The following is a 17,826-nucleotide window of genomic DNA, read 5'->3' on the forward strand; positions in this document are numbered from 1 at the left end:
ATGAACAAAAATGAAAAAGATGATAAAATAGTATGAATATAAGTGGGGGATATTGACTAACTAAATTTTAATCAAAATAATTGTCCCATTGCTTGATATAGTAACTAAATGTGAATTTGTTAATAAATAAGCATCAATTATTTTTTTATTTTTTTTATTATTAATAAATTTCGAAAAATTAAGACCTAAATATCCAAAATTTATACCTCCAATTATAACACTTTGATAAGAATCTTTGTTATTATTTTCATCATCATCACTTTCAGACATATTTTTAAAATTATGAATTGAACCAAAAGATGAATTACTTATAGAATTTTTATATATAGTGTTATTTTTTTTTATATTATTATAAGATTCTTTTGATATATTTGTATTTGTTTTATTTTTTGTTTGTGTTATGTTATCAAACGTTGATAATGTCTCATTTAAAATATTAGGATTTTCAAAATTTATTTTATTTTTTGATATATTATTTATTAAATTAGCTTTTTCTTCACTTTTTGTGTTATTTTTTTTATGATAATTTGATGATAAAAAATATGACAAATTAAATATCGACATTCCTTCATTCTCGTTTTCTTCAGTTTTTCTTTTTTCTTTTAGTTCATTTAGATTTTCTTCACAAATACATTTTTTGGGACACAACTCATGATTTATTTCAACTTCTTTTATAAAACATATTTCACGTGGCGTCACGATTTCGTATATTCGTAGCTGCAAAAGGGAAAAAGAAAAGAGCCAATGAGCATGAATAAATGAGCATGAATAAATGAGCATGAATAAATGAGCATGAATAAATGAGCATGAATAAATGAGCATGAACAGAATAACGAATGGGCATACTTTAATGTCCGCCAAAATTAATAACTTAGTAATCACATCTGTTTTTGTTATAAATATTTTAAATATAGGAATATCAAATGCCTTAAAACATAAAATTTCTTTATATTTTTGCAAATGAATAATGTGTATATATCCCATTTGATCTCCATAAAATATATAAGAGTCCCCAGAGAAGTTATTTGAATATATTTTATTTTTGAAAAAGTTCCAAAATATGCTTTTTTTTTGTTTATTTGTTTTTTTAGATTTTATTATTATTTTACTATTTTTATTTTGTTTAATACTACGGACTATACTACTATTTGGGAAATCATTTGGGCTACTCTGATTTGGGATTTTAGAACTTTTCACAATTTGATCACTATAATAATTTTTTTGAACTCTTTTTTGTTGTTTTTTTATTTTTTCATTTTGCTCTTTTTCAAATGGATTTTCAATTTTGTGCATATAATTATTAGGACGTATCCAAGAACAAAAAGAAGTTATAAAATTTTCATTTTCTGAATTTTTATTTTTGTTTATTTGATTTTTATATTTTGATATATTACTAATAATACATATAAGTGTTGGGTGTAAAATAATTTTTTGTAATTTTTTATTTTTTTCCTTATTTATATTATTATCTTTTGAAATATCTGCCTCAACTTCAAAGCTAATATTATTCGAAACTCCATTCCCACCTATATCATGAACATTCCTATTTTCATCAATACTCATATTTTGTTTATTCAATAAATATATTTTTTGTTCATTTGTTAGCATTGAACATAAATCCCACACACATATACACAAATTTTCTTGTAATATATTTTTTAATTTCTTATGTTTATTGAAAAATACTATATTTGGTGAATCAAAATAAAAAAATCGAGATTTAAAATACGAATGTTTTTTTTTAAAAACATGAAGATTTAAAAATGTGTCAATATTATTAGCACTTTTCCTTTCAATCTCTTTATAATTTTTTTTTTTTTTTTTGAAATGCAAATTGTTTCCATTTGTATTATCATAACATTGATCAAAACAACTTTCCTTACTATTCGATTTATTCCATTTTTCAAAATCTCCATATTTCTTTATCATATTAAAAGACGGTCCATCTTGTTTACTAGATGTAGTATATGTATCATTGCAAATGTAACTGTTGTTATATTCATATCCTATTTCATTTTGTTGATCTGTATGAATGTTATTATTTATATGAAAATGGTGAGATACTGTAATTTGATGTATGCCTTTAGTATTATTCAAATTACGATAAAAGGTAGTATTTTTATCTTTTTCTAAGTTTGTTTTTGAAAAATTATCTTGACTATTGATATTTTCCACATTTCTAGTTTCTTTTGGAGAAATTAAATTATTTTTATTATATTCATCTTGTACATAATTTGAGTTTATATAAGCTGTGTGATTGTTTATACATTTTGTGTTTATTCCTTTTCCAATTGTAATTAAATAAAAATTATTATCATCTAAACATTTAACATCAATTATTTCATCATGGAGTTTAACTATACACATGGCTTCTTTTATAATATATCCTTTTTTATGAATATATATATTTTTTTTTTTTTTTTTTTTTCCATCTTGATTTTTTTCACTAATTTTTACCCCACAATTTTTTTCACTAATTTCCAATGGATTTTTATTTTTATTTTTTTTTAAAAAATTATCTTTAAAAAAATTTTTTATTTTATTATTATTTCCTTTTATTTTGCTTCCAAAACTAGTATCATCACTTTTTTTCTTTTTAGAATTTTTTGCTTCACTACTTGTAAAGTTATATTTATTATCATTTTTTCTTTGTTCAGATTCTATATTTTTTGCTTGTTTAACATGTTCATCAAATTCTCCTAATTCACCATCTTTTTCAATTTCATCAACATCATCATATTCCTCAGTCCCATAAAATTCTTCTTCTTCATCTATATCTTCTCTATATTGCTCTATCCATTCATATTCATTATCTTCGCCATTATTTTCATCATCTTCTTCATTATCATAGTGAAAATATTCTTCATTTCCATCTGTTTCTTTATCATAATAATTTGTTTGTTTATCTTGACATGCTTCATTTTTATTACAATGTTTATTAGAGTTACTCTTTTTACTTTTTGATATATTTTTTACTATATCTTGTTTTCTATTATTAACACTATAAGATAAACTATTCATGTTGTTGTCTATATTTGTATTCGTTCCTGTTATATCACCTTGATTATTATGTAATTTCTTTTTCTTTTTTTGTTGTATAAAATTTCCTAAAAATATATTATAAATATATAAATAACCCTGATCGTCAGAAATGATTAATAAGTTTCCATTTGTATTCCACAAAATGCTTGTAATAATGTCTCCATATTTATATGATATATCATCTGATTTATTTGTAAATTTACATAATCTTATTTTAAATTTATATTTATCTAATTCATTATCTGTGTTTATTTTTTTTTCATTATTTATATGTACAAGTGCATAGACAGGTAAAAATGGATGTGATATTATTGCGCCAGTTTTTAAATATGATAAGTTATTTTTTTGATCAGTAATATTATAAATAAAATTATATTTTTTTCTTAAACAATTATTTAAATTTTTATCTATATATTCAAATAAATTATCAAATTCTTTTTTTCCTTCATCTCCTGTTTTATTATAAACATGTTTGTTATTTCCATTTATTTTATCTCGTTCATTTAAATCTACATTGTTATATAAAAGTAGTAATATTTTTTCAATATATTTTTCTGCTGTTTTGGAAATAGTGAAATTTTTTTTCATTTCATATTCAGGTTGGTATTTATGTATATTATTTATCAACTTTTCGTTTAATTCCTTTGTATTACAAAATGGAAATATATTTTCATCACATTTATTTCTCCTAAATATGGATTGATTATTAATTTGTGTATGATTTTCATTATCCTTATAAACTTGACATAAATTTTGATGTGTATCCTTTTCCAACATTTGGTTTTTATTATCACGATTTAAAAATAGAGGAATTCCACTAGTTTTGCAATCATTTCGATTCTCATATTCTTCAAATTCTGTACATGTATATCTAACTGGATCTATGTTTCCAGAATTGAGCAATAAAACAAGATTATTATCATAAGTATAAAAAAAATTATGAAAAAATATATTATTAACAAAAAAATTATTATATGAATTGCTAAAAAAATTCGTTATACTACAATCGTTAGGTATATAGTTATTTAGGAGAGAGCATAGAGGAGTTAAATTATGCATACATTGTATATGCATACATTTATATATATATAATAATTTGCTCATATTTATATTAATATATATATCATCATGTTTCACTTTTTTTTTATTTTCTTTTTCTTCATACATGTCATTACTTTGTACACAATCTAATTGGCTTTGATTAACATTTATTGATTTGTTTTCTACACTTCTCGATAATTTAATAAGTTCATTGTTACCATTTATAATATCAGTTTTGTTTATGACTCCTTGTTTAGATTTTATCATATCTACATATTTATTATTTTGCACATTTGTCATTATATTATTTTTTCTATCATTCAAATTATTAGCATTATGTCCAACTTTAGCTATAGAAGCTTCATCGACATTTACTCGAGTCCCCCTTGATCCATTTTGATATCCATGATGTAAATCACTATATAATATATAATTAATAAATTGACATTTTTTATTAAGTTTTTTTAAATGATCTAAAATTGAAATTTTTTTTAATTTATTTTTTCTACGAATATATACGATAGTACTACTAGAATTGCTTATTTTATCTTTCTCTATAACATGTCTTTCATTTATTTTATTAAAAAGAAGTGATAGTGGAATTGTATGTGGGATTTTATTATGTCTTTTTCTATGCTTATGTTTATTCTTTACTTCGATAATATTGCTGATTTGTGGATTTTGTTCAGTTTGTTTACTATTTTGTAGATGGAAATCGAACGAGCTAACGCCATTTTCTTTTGTTTCAGAATGGCTATAACTTTGTTCGTTTGTACAAATTTTACTATTATCATTTATGTGAATTGCATAGTTTTCTTGTATATTATTTTTTTGAATGTATAAATATCTGTTTTTTTTTACGATTTTATCCATAGCTTCTTCACTCTCATTTTCTTTTTCCATGATTAATTTACTTTCTCTAATAATTGTATTTTTTATTTTAAAAATGTTATCATATTCCAGTGAATTACACACACTGCTTTTTTTTTCTCTATTTTTTTTTTTTTTTTTTTTTTTTTTTCTGACTCATTAGATGTATCATTTGAGGTAACGTGTGTACCAGAAGGACTCATGTTCGTACTGTTACTAGCCATATAGTTTTGATTTATATTTTTTTGATTTTCTTCTTTTATTAAATATTCCCTTTCTTTGGTATTTTTTCTAAATTTTTTAAAAAAATTCATTCGCGATGTAAAAGTAAACAATTTATCTTGACTTTTAGATTTCTTAAATAAAAAGTTGGATCGATTATAAGCTGCGCCATTTTTTTCCATATTGACATTTGGAAAAATCAAATAATTTTTTTCACAAATTCGAAATCCGTTATTATATAAATCATAAAATTTTTTATAATTATAATTATACTGATTTTCTCGGTAAGAATATTCATATAAATCGTTAACTTGTTCATCATGTGGGTTATTAACTTTACAATTAATAAAAACATTTTTCTCATTTTCTATTTGCTGATTATATTTTTGAGTCAAATTCTGTTCATACATATTATATGAAAGTTCATTTTTTTTTAAATTATTTTCACAAAATATATCATCTTTATTTTCAACATTATCACAAATACCATTTGGGGTTATGTCTAGTTTTAAATTATTTTTTGTAATATTCATTAATAATTTATCTTTATAAGAATGTATTTGATCATTCATATAATTGTTATATGAATAAAAATATTTGTTGAAAAATAAAATAAACGTTCTATATGTACAGTTATTTAATTTCCAAATAAAATACAACTCCTTGTTATAATAATAGGAAATGTGGGAATCTATGAAATGTTCACATGTTATAAAATGTGTTTTTGTTTTTATTTTATTTATAAAAAATGGAAATGACAAAAATGTCAATAGTGTATTTTTTACATTATATGCTGACTTATATAGTAATAATTTTAATTTGGGGAAAAAATATTTATTTATAAAATTTGATATATTTTCTAAAACTCCAAGCATTATACATGTTTTATAATAAAATATATGTATATAATTATTTGCTCCGTTATAATTTATAGATACAAAATTTGCATATTTTAAGTTAGATTTAGTTTGATTATTTATATTATTATCTAATTTATTTCCAATATAACTTATTTTTGTTTTATTTATTGGAGACAAATGGTCTATTATTCGTTTTCTTTTTGTTTTTTTCAATTCCCATTCTTTTTTTAAATGTATGGTCCAGGTAAATATATTCGATTTATATGCAAAAATTTGAAAATTGCTCATTAATAACTCGAAAATTGAAAGAAAAATATTAGTAATACAAAAACGTTCAAATAAAACTTCAGAAAATGAATATTTGTCTACTTTTTGTAAATACCCACATGATTTTATACTAGATTGATGATCCATTCCATTAACAAAACCATCCAAATTTTTATTTTGTAAAATGTTTTCATTATTCATTTTTTCAGATTCAACCATCTTACTATCGTTTTTTATTCCTTTTTCTGAATTTGAAACAATGCTTCCTTTTTTTGTTACATTTTTTTCTATATTTTCAATTAACTCATTTGTACATTCATTATTATATTTATAAAAAAATTGTGCTTCTTCAGACAAACATTTTTCAACCCCACTAGGTTGCTTTGTTTTATTATTTCCTTTATATATACATCTAATTTTGTTATTTATTTTTTTTTTACACAAATAAATTTTTTTTATAAATTTCAAAAGCGCTGTTGTGATGGATGTTTTTCTTTTATAAACATTTTCAACATCCCAGTTCATTTTTTTTATTTTTTTTAAAAATAAATGTAAAATTCCGAATAATCTTTTTAGGGTTTGTCTTTTATTATGACCATATATATCTTCCTTATTAATTTTGTTAGCTTTTCCATCAAATCGCATGCTATTTTCTTTATCTATTTCAACACCAACGTTTTCAAAAAATCGATAATATTTTTTTAACATTATTATACATATCACCATTACACTGATATAACATATAAATAAATCAATCAAATGGATATAATAAAAAAAATATTTTTCATTAATTTTTATTCCCATTTTGTTTATATCTGAAATATTTTTTTTTGAAAAAAATATATTTTCTTGTGCATTATATGTGTTATGACATTTTGAACTCTCCATTTTTACTTTTAAGTTAGATTCATTCATTCGTTTTCCATAATTTTCTGATTTTTCAAGTTTTGTATTGCTTTTTGAAATGTTACTATAACCCTCAATTTTTAAGTTATTTCTATTTCTCTTTTTTGCCATTTTATCTTGTCTTTTTTCATATACAAAATAGTTGCTTAAAATTATTCGAAGGAAAATCAATTGAAGAAAAGGAACATGTAAATATAACAAAGATTTTTTTTTTTTTTTTAAGAAATTAAAAATTATGCTTACTATATCATTTATATATATAAAAAAAATAGAAGTAATATTATTTATAATAAATATCATAACATCACTTTTTTTCTTCTCATTAATAATATATAAATAGAAAATATATGTAAAGAAGTTATTTAAAATGTTATTATATTTATTTAAGGATATATGGTATTCTTCGATACACCAGTTATTTTCTTTTTTTTCTTCGTTGCAAAAATTGTCATATAATATAAATGAATTTATTACATATTTGCTGTCCTTATTGCATAAGTATGTAAGTTTGTTAAAAAAATTATTTAAAAAAATATGTATATTTTGTCTTTTTCCAAAACTATCTACATATTCTATATTCTTTATTTTTTTTATGAAAGGAATAACAATACTCTTGTTTTCACTTTCATTTTCCCATTCTAACGAGTTTCCATAATATAAATCATATTTTCCCATTATATTATTTGGCGTGTTCAGATTTTTAAATAAATTTATATCTTCATTATTTAGTAGTGCACTATACGAAGGATGTCGTCGGTGCATTTCCGAGATACCCTTAAATTTAGAATCGCCGTTAAAACTAGATCCATTATAATTTAAAAAAAAACAACCACCATGTGTAACATTCTCTTCACTATTATATATACCACCACTTTGATGAATATTATTTAAATAATTCTCATTTTGAATCTTATTATTGTATATTCTAAAATATATCGAATATATTAACTTTGATAATAATTTGATATGTGACAAAAAATTAACACATATATTATCCGTATCGTTATTATATATTTTTTTTTTCTCACTTTGATAAAAATTATCATATAATAAAATGTTATAACACATTTGCTTATAAATTGTTGAAAAAAAAAGCATAGAAAATATATTTCGGTTTTTAATAATATATCTTTCTATATATATCTCAAATAGTATAACAAACAGAGGATTATGTTGTTTGAAAAACTGAAATAAGTTATTTGAACTTATTAAATGTTCTGTTTTTATCTCGTTGGGAATATTCCACAATTGAGCCTCTTCTTTCATTGTATTGTAAAAAAAAACAAAATAAAAAATAAAAGATAAATTGTACATATTTTTTTTTAAAAAATCTTGAGAACAAAAATAAAATTCAGCAAGGTCAAGTTTAACATTAAAATTATTTGAAACATCATCTGAATTTTTTATTTGGTTATTAATATTCTGATTTTGTTTATCACTATTTTTGGCATCCTTCTTAAATAATTTATTTTTTATAACATTTTTTATCATAATATGCATAAAATCATTTGTTTTTCTTTTTTCACACTCTGCATAAGCATCTTCATATTTCTCCAAAATAATAAATTTAATAATATTAAAATAAACATTTTTATTATTAACATTTTTGTTCTTATTCAATTCATAATAATATTCATTTTTATAAACACTACAACTACTTTCACTATCTATGCTAGTATACCCACACATATCAAACTCATTTTTTTTCTCTCTGAATAGCTTAACTTGAAATATATAATTTAAATATTTGGGGAGAAAGTTGGCTATACTGTTTTCAAAATTTTCACTATCTTTAACAGTTTTATTGTTATTCTCTTTTGAATTTGAAAGTATTTCTATATTTTTTCCATCTTGTATAGAACCACCAAAATTAGATATACTTTCATTTGCTATACTAATACTCCTTAAACTGACATTACTACTAATATCACTATTTTCATTATCTTCATTTTGTTGTAAACTCAAAGATGCAATTTGTTCATTAGATTGAGAACCTGTGTTTTTTGAAAGAATGGGATTATATTTAAACATTTCATGTTCATTATTAATACAACCAATTGCATTATTATATATTTCATCTGTTTCACAATATGAAAAATATATCAATCTTATAATAAAAATTGCTAATTGTGTATCACGCAAATATTGGTGAATAACATCTACAATATCTTTTACATCTCCTAATAATATAAAAAATGCTATAGCCAAATAATATCTTTTTATTTGCATTAATTTATATGCATTATTTAATAATGCATTAATCCATTTTTGTATTTTAAAATCGTTAGATAAAAAATCATATATTTTATTTTGTTTTTTTATTTTGTAAAATACCATTAATTTCTGTTTTTCATTTTTTGCTAAATATAATAATGCTAAAAAATCCATACATTCATTGAATTCATTATTTTTTTCTTTATCATCTATATTTATTGTATTTATTTTTTTTATTACTCTGTTTACTAATACATCATGTATAAAAAATAACATTTCCTTATTATGCATATAATAAAATATGTTCATATCTTTAAATAAATTAAACAAACTATATTTTAATATGTTATCTGTCTCTGATTCAAAAAATTCTCTTTTCGTTATCTCAATATTGTTTAATATTACCTCGAAAACCTTCGCATTTTCTCGACTTTCTTCGTCATTTCTATCACTAGCCTTAAAGCCGACTCGTTTCACATCGTTCTTTTTTATTTTTACTTTTTTTATTAAATTATTATCAAAACTATCTTCTACATCATTATGTATATCAATACATGATTGGATCTTGGTTGATTGGCTCGAATTATTTATTACACTTCGCCCACGTCCCATATGATTATAATATGTGTTATCTGCTTTTATTTTCCGTTTCCTTTCTTCCATTCTTCGATTTATTTCTTCTGAAATAGAAATCGGATTAAACAAATCTACACTCAAAAGATCGTTTTTTGTCACATTCATAATAAAAAAACATTTATAATTGGTTATAAAACTTTCCAAATATTTGTATATATTTTTTCCTACCATTTGATTTATAAAATAAAGGAAATAACAATAAGAATAATGTATATCTATTTGTATGTTAAGTAAAAAATAACAATTAATATATAAGCGGGAAAAAAATGATACAACTTGAGCAAAATTATTAAGGGATGAGGAAATATCAGTTTCTTTATTATCATTTATATAGTTGAATATATAAAAATGATCAGTTTTAATTATTTCTTTTTTTATATTAAAATTAAACATCTCACAATGACACTCTGATTTATTTTTCTTGTCAGATTTATAAGAGGATTGACTATTGCTGTTATCACTATCCATATCACTATTATTGTAATCTTTGTCATCTATTGGTTTAGTTTCACACTCTAAAGCATAGTAAAAACTGTTTAATATGCAAAAAAGCAACAATTGGAAAAAGTCATTTAAATGTGGAATATTCATATGAAGTATCAAAATTTGAAGCATTTTAATTTCTTCAATTTTTAATTGTAAATTTAGTACATTTGAATATTTTAAATAATTTTTAAAATTTATCTCTTCTTTTTCATATTCTCCGTGCTCTTTTTTTGAAAATTCATTTTTTGTTTCTTCATCATCTTCCCATTCGTCACTGCTAAATGTGTTATCATCTTTTTTTTTTAAAATATTTTTTTTATTTTTCGAGGATGAAGAATTATCTTCATTGTTAGATCCCTCTGAGTTTTTTTTTTTTTCCTTTTCTAAATTGCTGTCATCTGAATATAAATTAAAATCGTCTAGCGAAACCGCATCGTTGTCCCAAAAAAATATCGATTTATCATTATCCTCTTTTTTTGCTTTCTCATTTTCTTTCATTAACTTGTTTTCATCGATATTCATTTCTCCCATTGAAATGCAAGAATATTTTTTTTCATTATTTTTATATAGTTTCTCAATTTCTACATGAATGACATTTAAATCGAATAAGAATTGACACTTTTTTACACATGCTATATCTTCAAACAAATTTGTATAAACTTCCATTTTTTTTTTTTCGTCAAATATATAATGTAGAGAACATGCTTTTTTTATATGATACTTGTTTTTATTCTTAAATAATTTATTTAATAATATATATAATAATAATTTTAATGCGACATTTACATGTGAAAACAAACCCATTTTTATATAATTCAATAATTTTATTGGGTGATAAAACATCCTATATGATTTCTTTCTTTGAGTTTTTTTTCGTTTTAATTGTGAATTCATTTTACTCTTGTTATATTTTTTAAAATTTCTAAACAAATTTATTTTCTGAAACGACAGTGAATTACCATGGCTATTTATGTGACTATTTTCATCGTTATCTACAAGAAAATGGTGTTTCGATTTTTCATTTATTATTTTATCTTTGCAACTTTCTATTGCTTCCTTTTCCGTTTCATCTTCAACCAATATTCCTCGATTAACTACCGTCTGTTCATATTCAGAACTCAGTTTTTTCAAAAAAAGCAAATTATTTTCCAAAAAATATATATTCCTTGAAAAAATAAGATAACTATTTTTATATTTTAAAATATTCCATTTGTTCTTATTCATAATATTATTGAATAAAATTACTGACGCGTAATAATAATTTCCTTTTTCTTCTATTTGTTGTGTGTGCAAATAGGTATTATTAATACCCTTGTTTATTTTTTTTATATTTACTAAAAAGCTAGCCACAATAAAATATACATCCTTTTCGCCTGAACAAGTCATAAATATTTTACTTTTTATTTTATTTCTCAATATTTTAGGAAATGAGAGAGATATTATATCAATTCCCTTTCTCTTATTATAATTTATTGATTCACAAAAACGTACTTCATCACTAATCAAATTGTTACAAATGTTATTGAAATTAAAAATATGCAATTTTTTGTGTGTAATCAGTGAAACGAAATTATCGTATAAACAAATTTGCACAATATTAGTTATATTTTGAATTTGAAAAAAGTTAATAATTAACTCATTATTTGGATATATAAGATAGAAATTAACAACATATTTTTTGTTTTGATAATTTTTATTTATCTTGTAGTTTACATGATCATTATTTTCTGTTTGTTGTTTTTTTTTATTCTCAATATGTTCCTCCCCAAAATTATTATTACCATCGGTATCATCAAAATTAACTAAAACGATGTGCCCATTTTTTACAGTTTGCATTTTCCTCCTTTCAAATGAAAAAAGGGAGTTTTCCTCTTCCATTTTAAATATATCATAATTATTTTCATAGAAAATACTGCTACGATTTTTGCTTACATTTTCAGAATTGTCAATGTTATTATTTAATGTGCTATGCTTTTTTTTATTATTTATCTCATCATGCTTTCCATAATAATCAATGAAATAGTTATTCCTTTGCTTGTTAAAGTTTTTATTATCACTATTATTTTGTAAAATGTCATGATTATATGTATGTGATGCTTCCGTATGATTTGTGGCAATGATATATACATTTTGGTAGGATAGGTAAAAATAGGAGAATAAAAAATTGGCATTTATTGGACTAAAAAAAGTGAACATATTTCTTAACTTAAGATTGATATAAATAAAATTATCCTTACAAATCTGTAATGTTGATATTATAAGCAAATAAGCATTTTTTTTTTTTTTTTTGCTATCACTATGGTCATAATCATTTGTAGTGTATGTATATTTAATGGTTAATAAAATTTCTTTCTCATCATTTTTACTAGTTATATGAAAATCTTTTATCATGTAATCTGTAATTTTAAAACTACCTTTTTCTACTTGCGCTATATCTTGTTTAACTTTATTTAAATATATATTGTTTTCCATGGTATTATCACCATCATAATTGTTATTAATATCACATTTTGTATCGCTTTTTCTTTCGTTTAACATATTGAAATGCATGGCTTTATTTTGGGAGTTAGAGATTTCCTCACATTTATTTTCATCAAATATGCATATCATTTTTAAATTCTGAACAATATTAATTTTTTCTGACTTTAACACAAATATATTTTCACGATTTTTATCAATACACATTAATAAAAAAAAGGAATCCAAATTTTCTATCATTTTACTTTTATATACTAAAGGAATAAGCATTTTCTTCTCTAAAAATTCTTTTGCTGAAATTGTGTTTTTTTTATTTTCTTTGAGATGCTCATAATAATTACAAATTTTGTTTGAATAGCTGTAAATAAAATGTGTTTTCAATTTTAAAAAATTGTAAATTTTGTATTTTAAAATATAATATTTGTCTATGTATATGCTGTTTAGGCAACATATAAGAGAAAATTTTTTTGGTGCTTTCCGTTTTGACTTTTTTTCATCATTATTATTTTCATGATTGACGTCTCTAATCATATTGTTCGATACATCTCGATTGTTTATGTAACTCTTTATGCTCGTATCAGTAAATTTATCATTTTCAATACCTTCATCTATTTTTATATTTTGTATTTCCTGACAAGGATATTCATCAAAATTTGTGCATTGTTTTAATTTTATGCAAGTTGAAAAATCATAAAGATATAATTTACAATTTAATTTGTTTACCATGATAAGAACATTTTGATTATTATTAAAATCTATATTATAAAAAAGTTGTGAATTCATGTTTTTTTTTCCTTTGTTCAAAAAAAAATATTTATTTGCATAACTCTTGGAACATTCACAATTTTTATAATCAAGTATATAACGAACACCTATACTTTTCTTTTTTTTTATCCATATATCATTTGGTTTAATAATAATTTTATAAAAATCTGAATTTTTTGTTGATATTTTTAACGAAAAGGGAGGCATCAAATTGTTTACTACATTTAAAAGCTTCTGTAAAAATATAAAATTTCTTTCTTTTATTTTTTCAGAAGTTCTAGTACTACTAGTATTGCTTTCATAATTGATGTTCCTGTTTCCTTGTTTATTTGGATTATTGTTAAGATTGTGTATACTATATCTTGAATTTCTTCGATTATTTTTTTCATCATTATAATTTTGATCGAATGACGAACAGGATGAGTCACTGCAACTAGACAAATTTATAAAATTTGAAATATATGATTTTTTTAATTGGTTAAAATAATTTCTAGAATTATTTTTATTTAATAAGAAATTATTTAAATAATCACAAACTCGTTTTACCTTCCATTCACCATATTTTATATTATATTCATTATTAGGGATATAAGTATCATCAGTATATATCGAAATTAGTGAAGTATTTAATAGGTTGTATTCAATCTTAGCATTTATAATATAATTAAAATTTATGTTTATTGGAACATTCTCATAGTTTAATATATTTTTTATATAAATATTATTATTATATATATTAAATATTGCATATACTGAAAATATCATAAAATCTTTTTCATCACTTGTATTTTCAAATTCGCTAAAATAAATACAATTCTTTATTTTATTTTTCATTTTATAGGGAGTAATATCCAAATTTGCTCGCTTAAATGATTTATTTTTACAACCATATACTATTAAATATTCGTTTTTTGTTATGTTCATTTTGTTAGAACTATTTCCATTAAATGTGGTAACGTTGTTCATAATAAAATTATAATAATCATATTCGTTTTCTTTTTTTACCCAACACCATTTAATATTACTTACAATTTTTTCAAAGTACAGAATATATATTCTGCAAATAGAAACAAATGTTATTTTATTTTCACAATTTGTTTGTTCTTTCCATATATACATATATCCATCATAACATATAGAAACTAAGATTGAAACATTTTCACTTATTCCTTCTTTCCATTTAACGGAATATACTGTATTTTGATGGTGTAAAATATTCAATAGGAATATATTATTTTTGTCGGTGTATACATTGGGTGCACTAACTTCCTCTCCTCGATCCATGAGGTCGTCATAAAAACTGCTTTCGTCGCTACAATTGCTGGAATAGCTACTATCACCACAGTCGCTACTATCACTAATGTCGCTATAATCATTACTATCACTATAATCGGTGCATCTTTTTAGTGTTTTATCCTTTTTGCAATATCCACTTGTAGTTAATGGGGTAGTGTTTCCACCAATTATCTTAGGATCATTATAAAATGATTCAAAATTTATTGATTTTTGGTTTCTATTTACATCTGTACATACTCCTGCTTCATTTAAATATGTATACTCGCAAAACAAAGAGCTTTTTGTTTTTACAAACGTATTTTTATTTCTAATTTTTTCATTTAATATATAGGTAATATCATTTAATCTATTATTGGATCTTTTTTTTCTTTTACGTTTTACGAAAATTCCATCTATATTTTTATCTTGGTATTTTGCATCATCTTCTTTTATGGGTGCTGGATTATATATTATATCACCATTAGGAATATTATGATATTGATCATTTTTAATATTATTATTATTATCATCTTTATTTTCATTTTTCTTGTTAGGTATTTCAAAACAGTAAATATTATTTTCATTATTTTCTGGGGAGCATGTACTTTCCAAATTTTTTTTTTTTCTTTTATGCCTTTCTCTTTCTTTCCATCTTATTTGTTTTCTCTCTTTACTTCTTAAACGTTTCAACAATACTTCGTTTACAAAAAATATGAAAACCATTTTATTTTTGTCTCTATGTTTTTTATTTTTTTGTTCTTTCTTTAACACACCGGCACCCAAATAAACATAATTTTCATTATCACAATTTTCATTTTGTTTTTTATATTTTAATGCTATATTTTTATTATTAAATCCATATTTTAAAATGTCTTTAATAATTATATCGTAATAATACAAACCTCCATGAGGAAATATATCATACGAATTTAACGGTTCATAACAATTATGCTCTTTATATCCATTTTTTGGATTTTTATAAAAATCATTTTTATTTATTTTTATTTTTTTGTTTAGGTGCAATAAATCCTCATTATTGTATTCATCATAACACACGCTACTATCGCGTATATTTGAGGCATTGCCGTGACATGCTCTGCTCATTATTCGTTTCTTTTGTGTGTACACTATCTATGTAACTATATATATATATATTGATGTATTTATATTCACTGAACTGTGGTTTATATGCCCTTACTATATTTTGTTATTTTCCATTCGCGAAATCCTTTTAGTTTTTCATGACGCCACGTTTTTTTTTGCTATATTTACGTTTAACGTTTAAAACGGTTAATTGCAATTAGGTCGTCCGTTTTTTATACTTGGATATGTCTCTTTTATGTACTTTTATTTTAGTATTCTTTATTTTGCTAAATATGAGAATGTATTATATATATATATATATATATATACACGTTGTTTCTACTTCCATACACGGCTTGGAATTATTTTATTTTTATGGAACAATTCCCAAGGTTTAAAAAAGTTAAAAACGTAGAAATGATATTTAAAAAGTGGAAACAACGAGTAGATATACATAAAAAATGTAAACTTAACGAAATTAACGAATGACGAACTGCACGCAATATACGATATAAAAAAAGGAATAAAATAAGTAAAAAAGGTAAAAAAACATATATATTATTGTATCATACATATGAAAAATTTCAAATTATGCAATTGCTATTTAATTTACTTTTGCTTTTTATTTGCCATTTTCAATTTTTTCTATTTTTTTTATATTCTTAAATTCTTATACTTTTTTTCAACGCATTATTACTCGCTTCTCACAATTTTACATACTCCATGCTTACTATAAAATAAAATTTATTATACTCAAAAAATATATGAAATTTGTGTAATTAATTTATTTTATATTTTTCTTATATAATGCTATAATTGATGGGTATTTAAAAAAAATATATTCTTCTTTTACATATATCTATAATATGCAAATTATAAATATTCATTTAATGAAATGTTAATGAGCATGCATATGTATGTTATATATATAATTTTAATTGAATGTTTTATTAAGGAATAATTTGTGGAAAAGGTTAATAAAATGGAATGAATTGCGAGCAATAAACATTATATACACAACTAGCTAATATTAATCCATTTATATAATACAATATTTTCTTGGAAAAAAAAAAAGAAAAAAAAATATGACTTTGTCATGAGAAAATCATTTATTCGTATTAACAGGCAAGAATAGTCTTATTGTATGCTGCTAGCACTTCACATAATATGCATATGCACATATATACGTTTTTTACAGTCTCGTTGTGACTATAATAACAAAGGCTACATTATCAGTATATATAATAAGCTGGTTTTAAAACAAAACGATTCTTTTGTATATCTATATAATTAACCCTAAGCTTGATGTTTTTTTCATTTGAAATATATATTTTTTTTATGACTTCGCAATATGCTTATGTGTATATATTCACAGGATAGACAAATTTGGTACATTAAAATAAGTCAATGAAAAAAGTTGTTAAAAAATTGTTGTGTGCATATCGGCACAACAAAGAAACAAAATTAAAAAAAAAATATAGTGAAATTAAATGGTATATGATTTATATTTTTGAAAACAAGCATAATATAAATACATCAATAAAAAAATAATTGTGCTTAAAAAATTGAAAATGCTAATTTGGGTCGAATGGCAAACATGTAAATATATGATAAACAATTTTTTTCATTATTATTCAAAAAAAAATAATAAAGATAATACTTATTTAGTAACCTGGTAATT

General features: G+C 22.2%; 1 protein-coding gene across 1 annotated transcript; it reads right to left on the reverse strand.

The window, feature by feature from the left end:
- Positions 1 to 60: 60 nt before the first annotated feature.
- PBANKA_1226100 (conserved Plasmodium protein, unknown function) lies at positions 61 to 16,166 on the reverse strand (the record flags this gene model as incomplete). Its single annotated transcript, XM_034566332.1, is given in 3 exon segments — positions 61 to 717; positions 847 to 5,094; positions 5,112 to 16,166. 3 exon segments carry the CDS (start codon positions 16,164 to 16,166, stop codon positions 61 to 63), a joined length of 15,960 nt encoding a protein of 5,319 aa, XP_034422939.1.
- Positions 16,167 to 17,826: the final 1,660 nt, after the last annotated feature.

This window comes from Plasmodium berghei, assembly GCF_900002375.2.
Source record: "Plasmodium berghei ANKA genome assembly, chromosome: 12".
Lineage (NCBI taxonomy): Eukaryota > Apicomplexa > Aconoidasida > Haemosporida > Plasmodiidae > Plasmodium > Plasmodium berghei.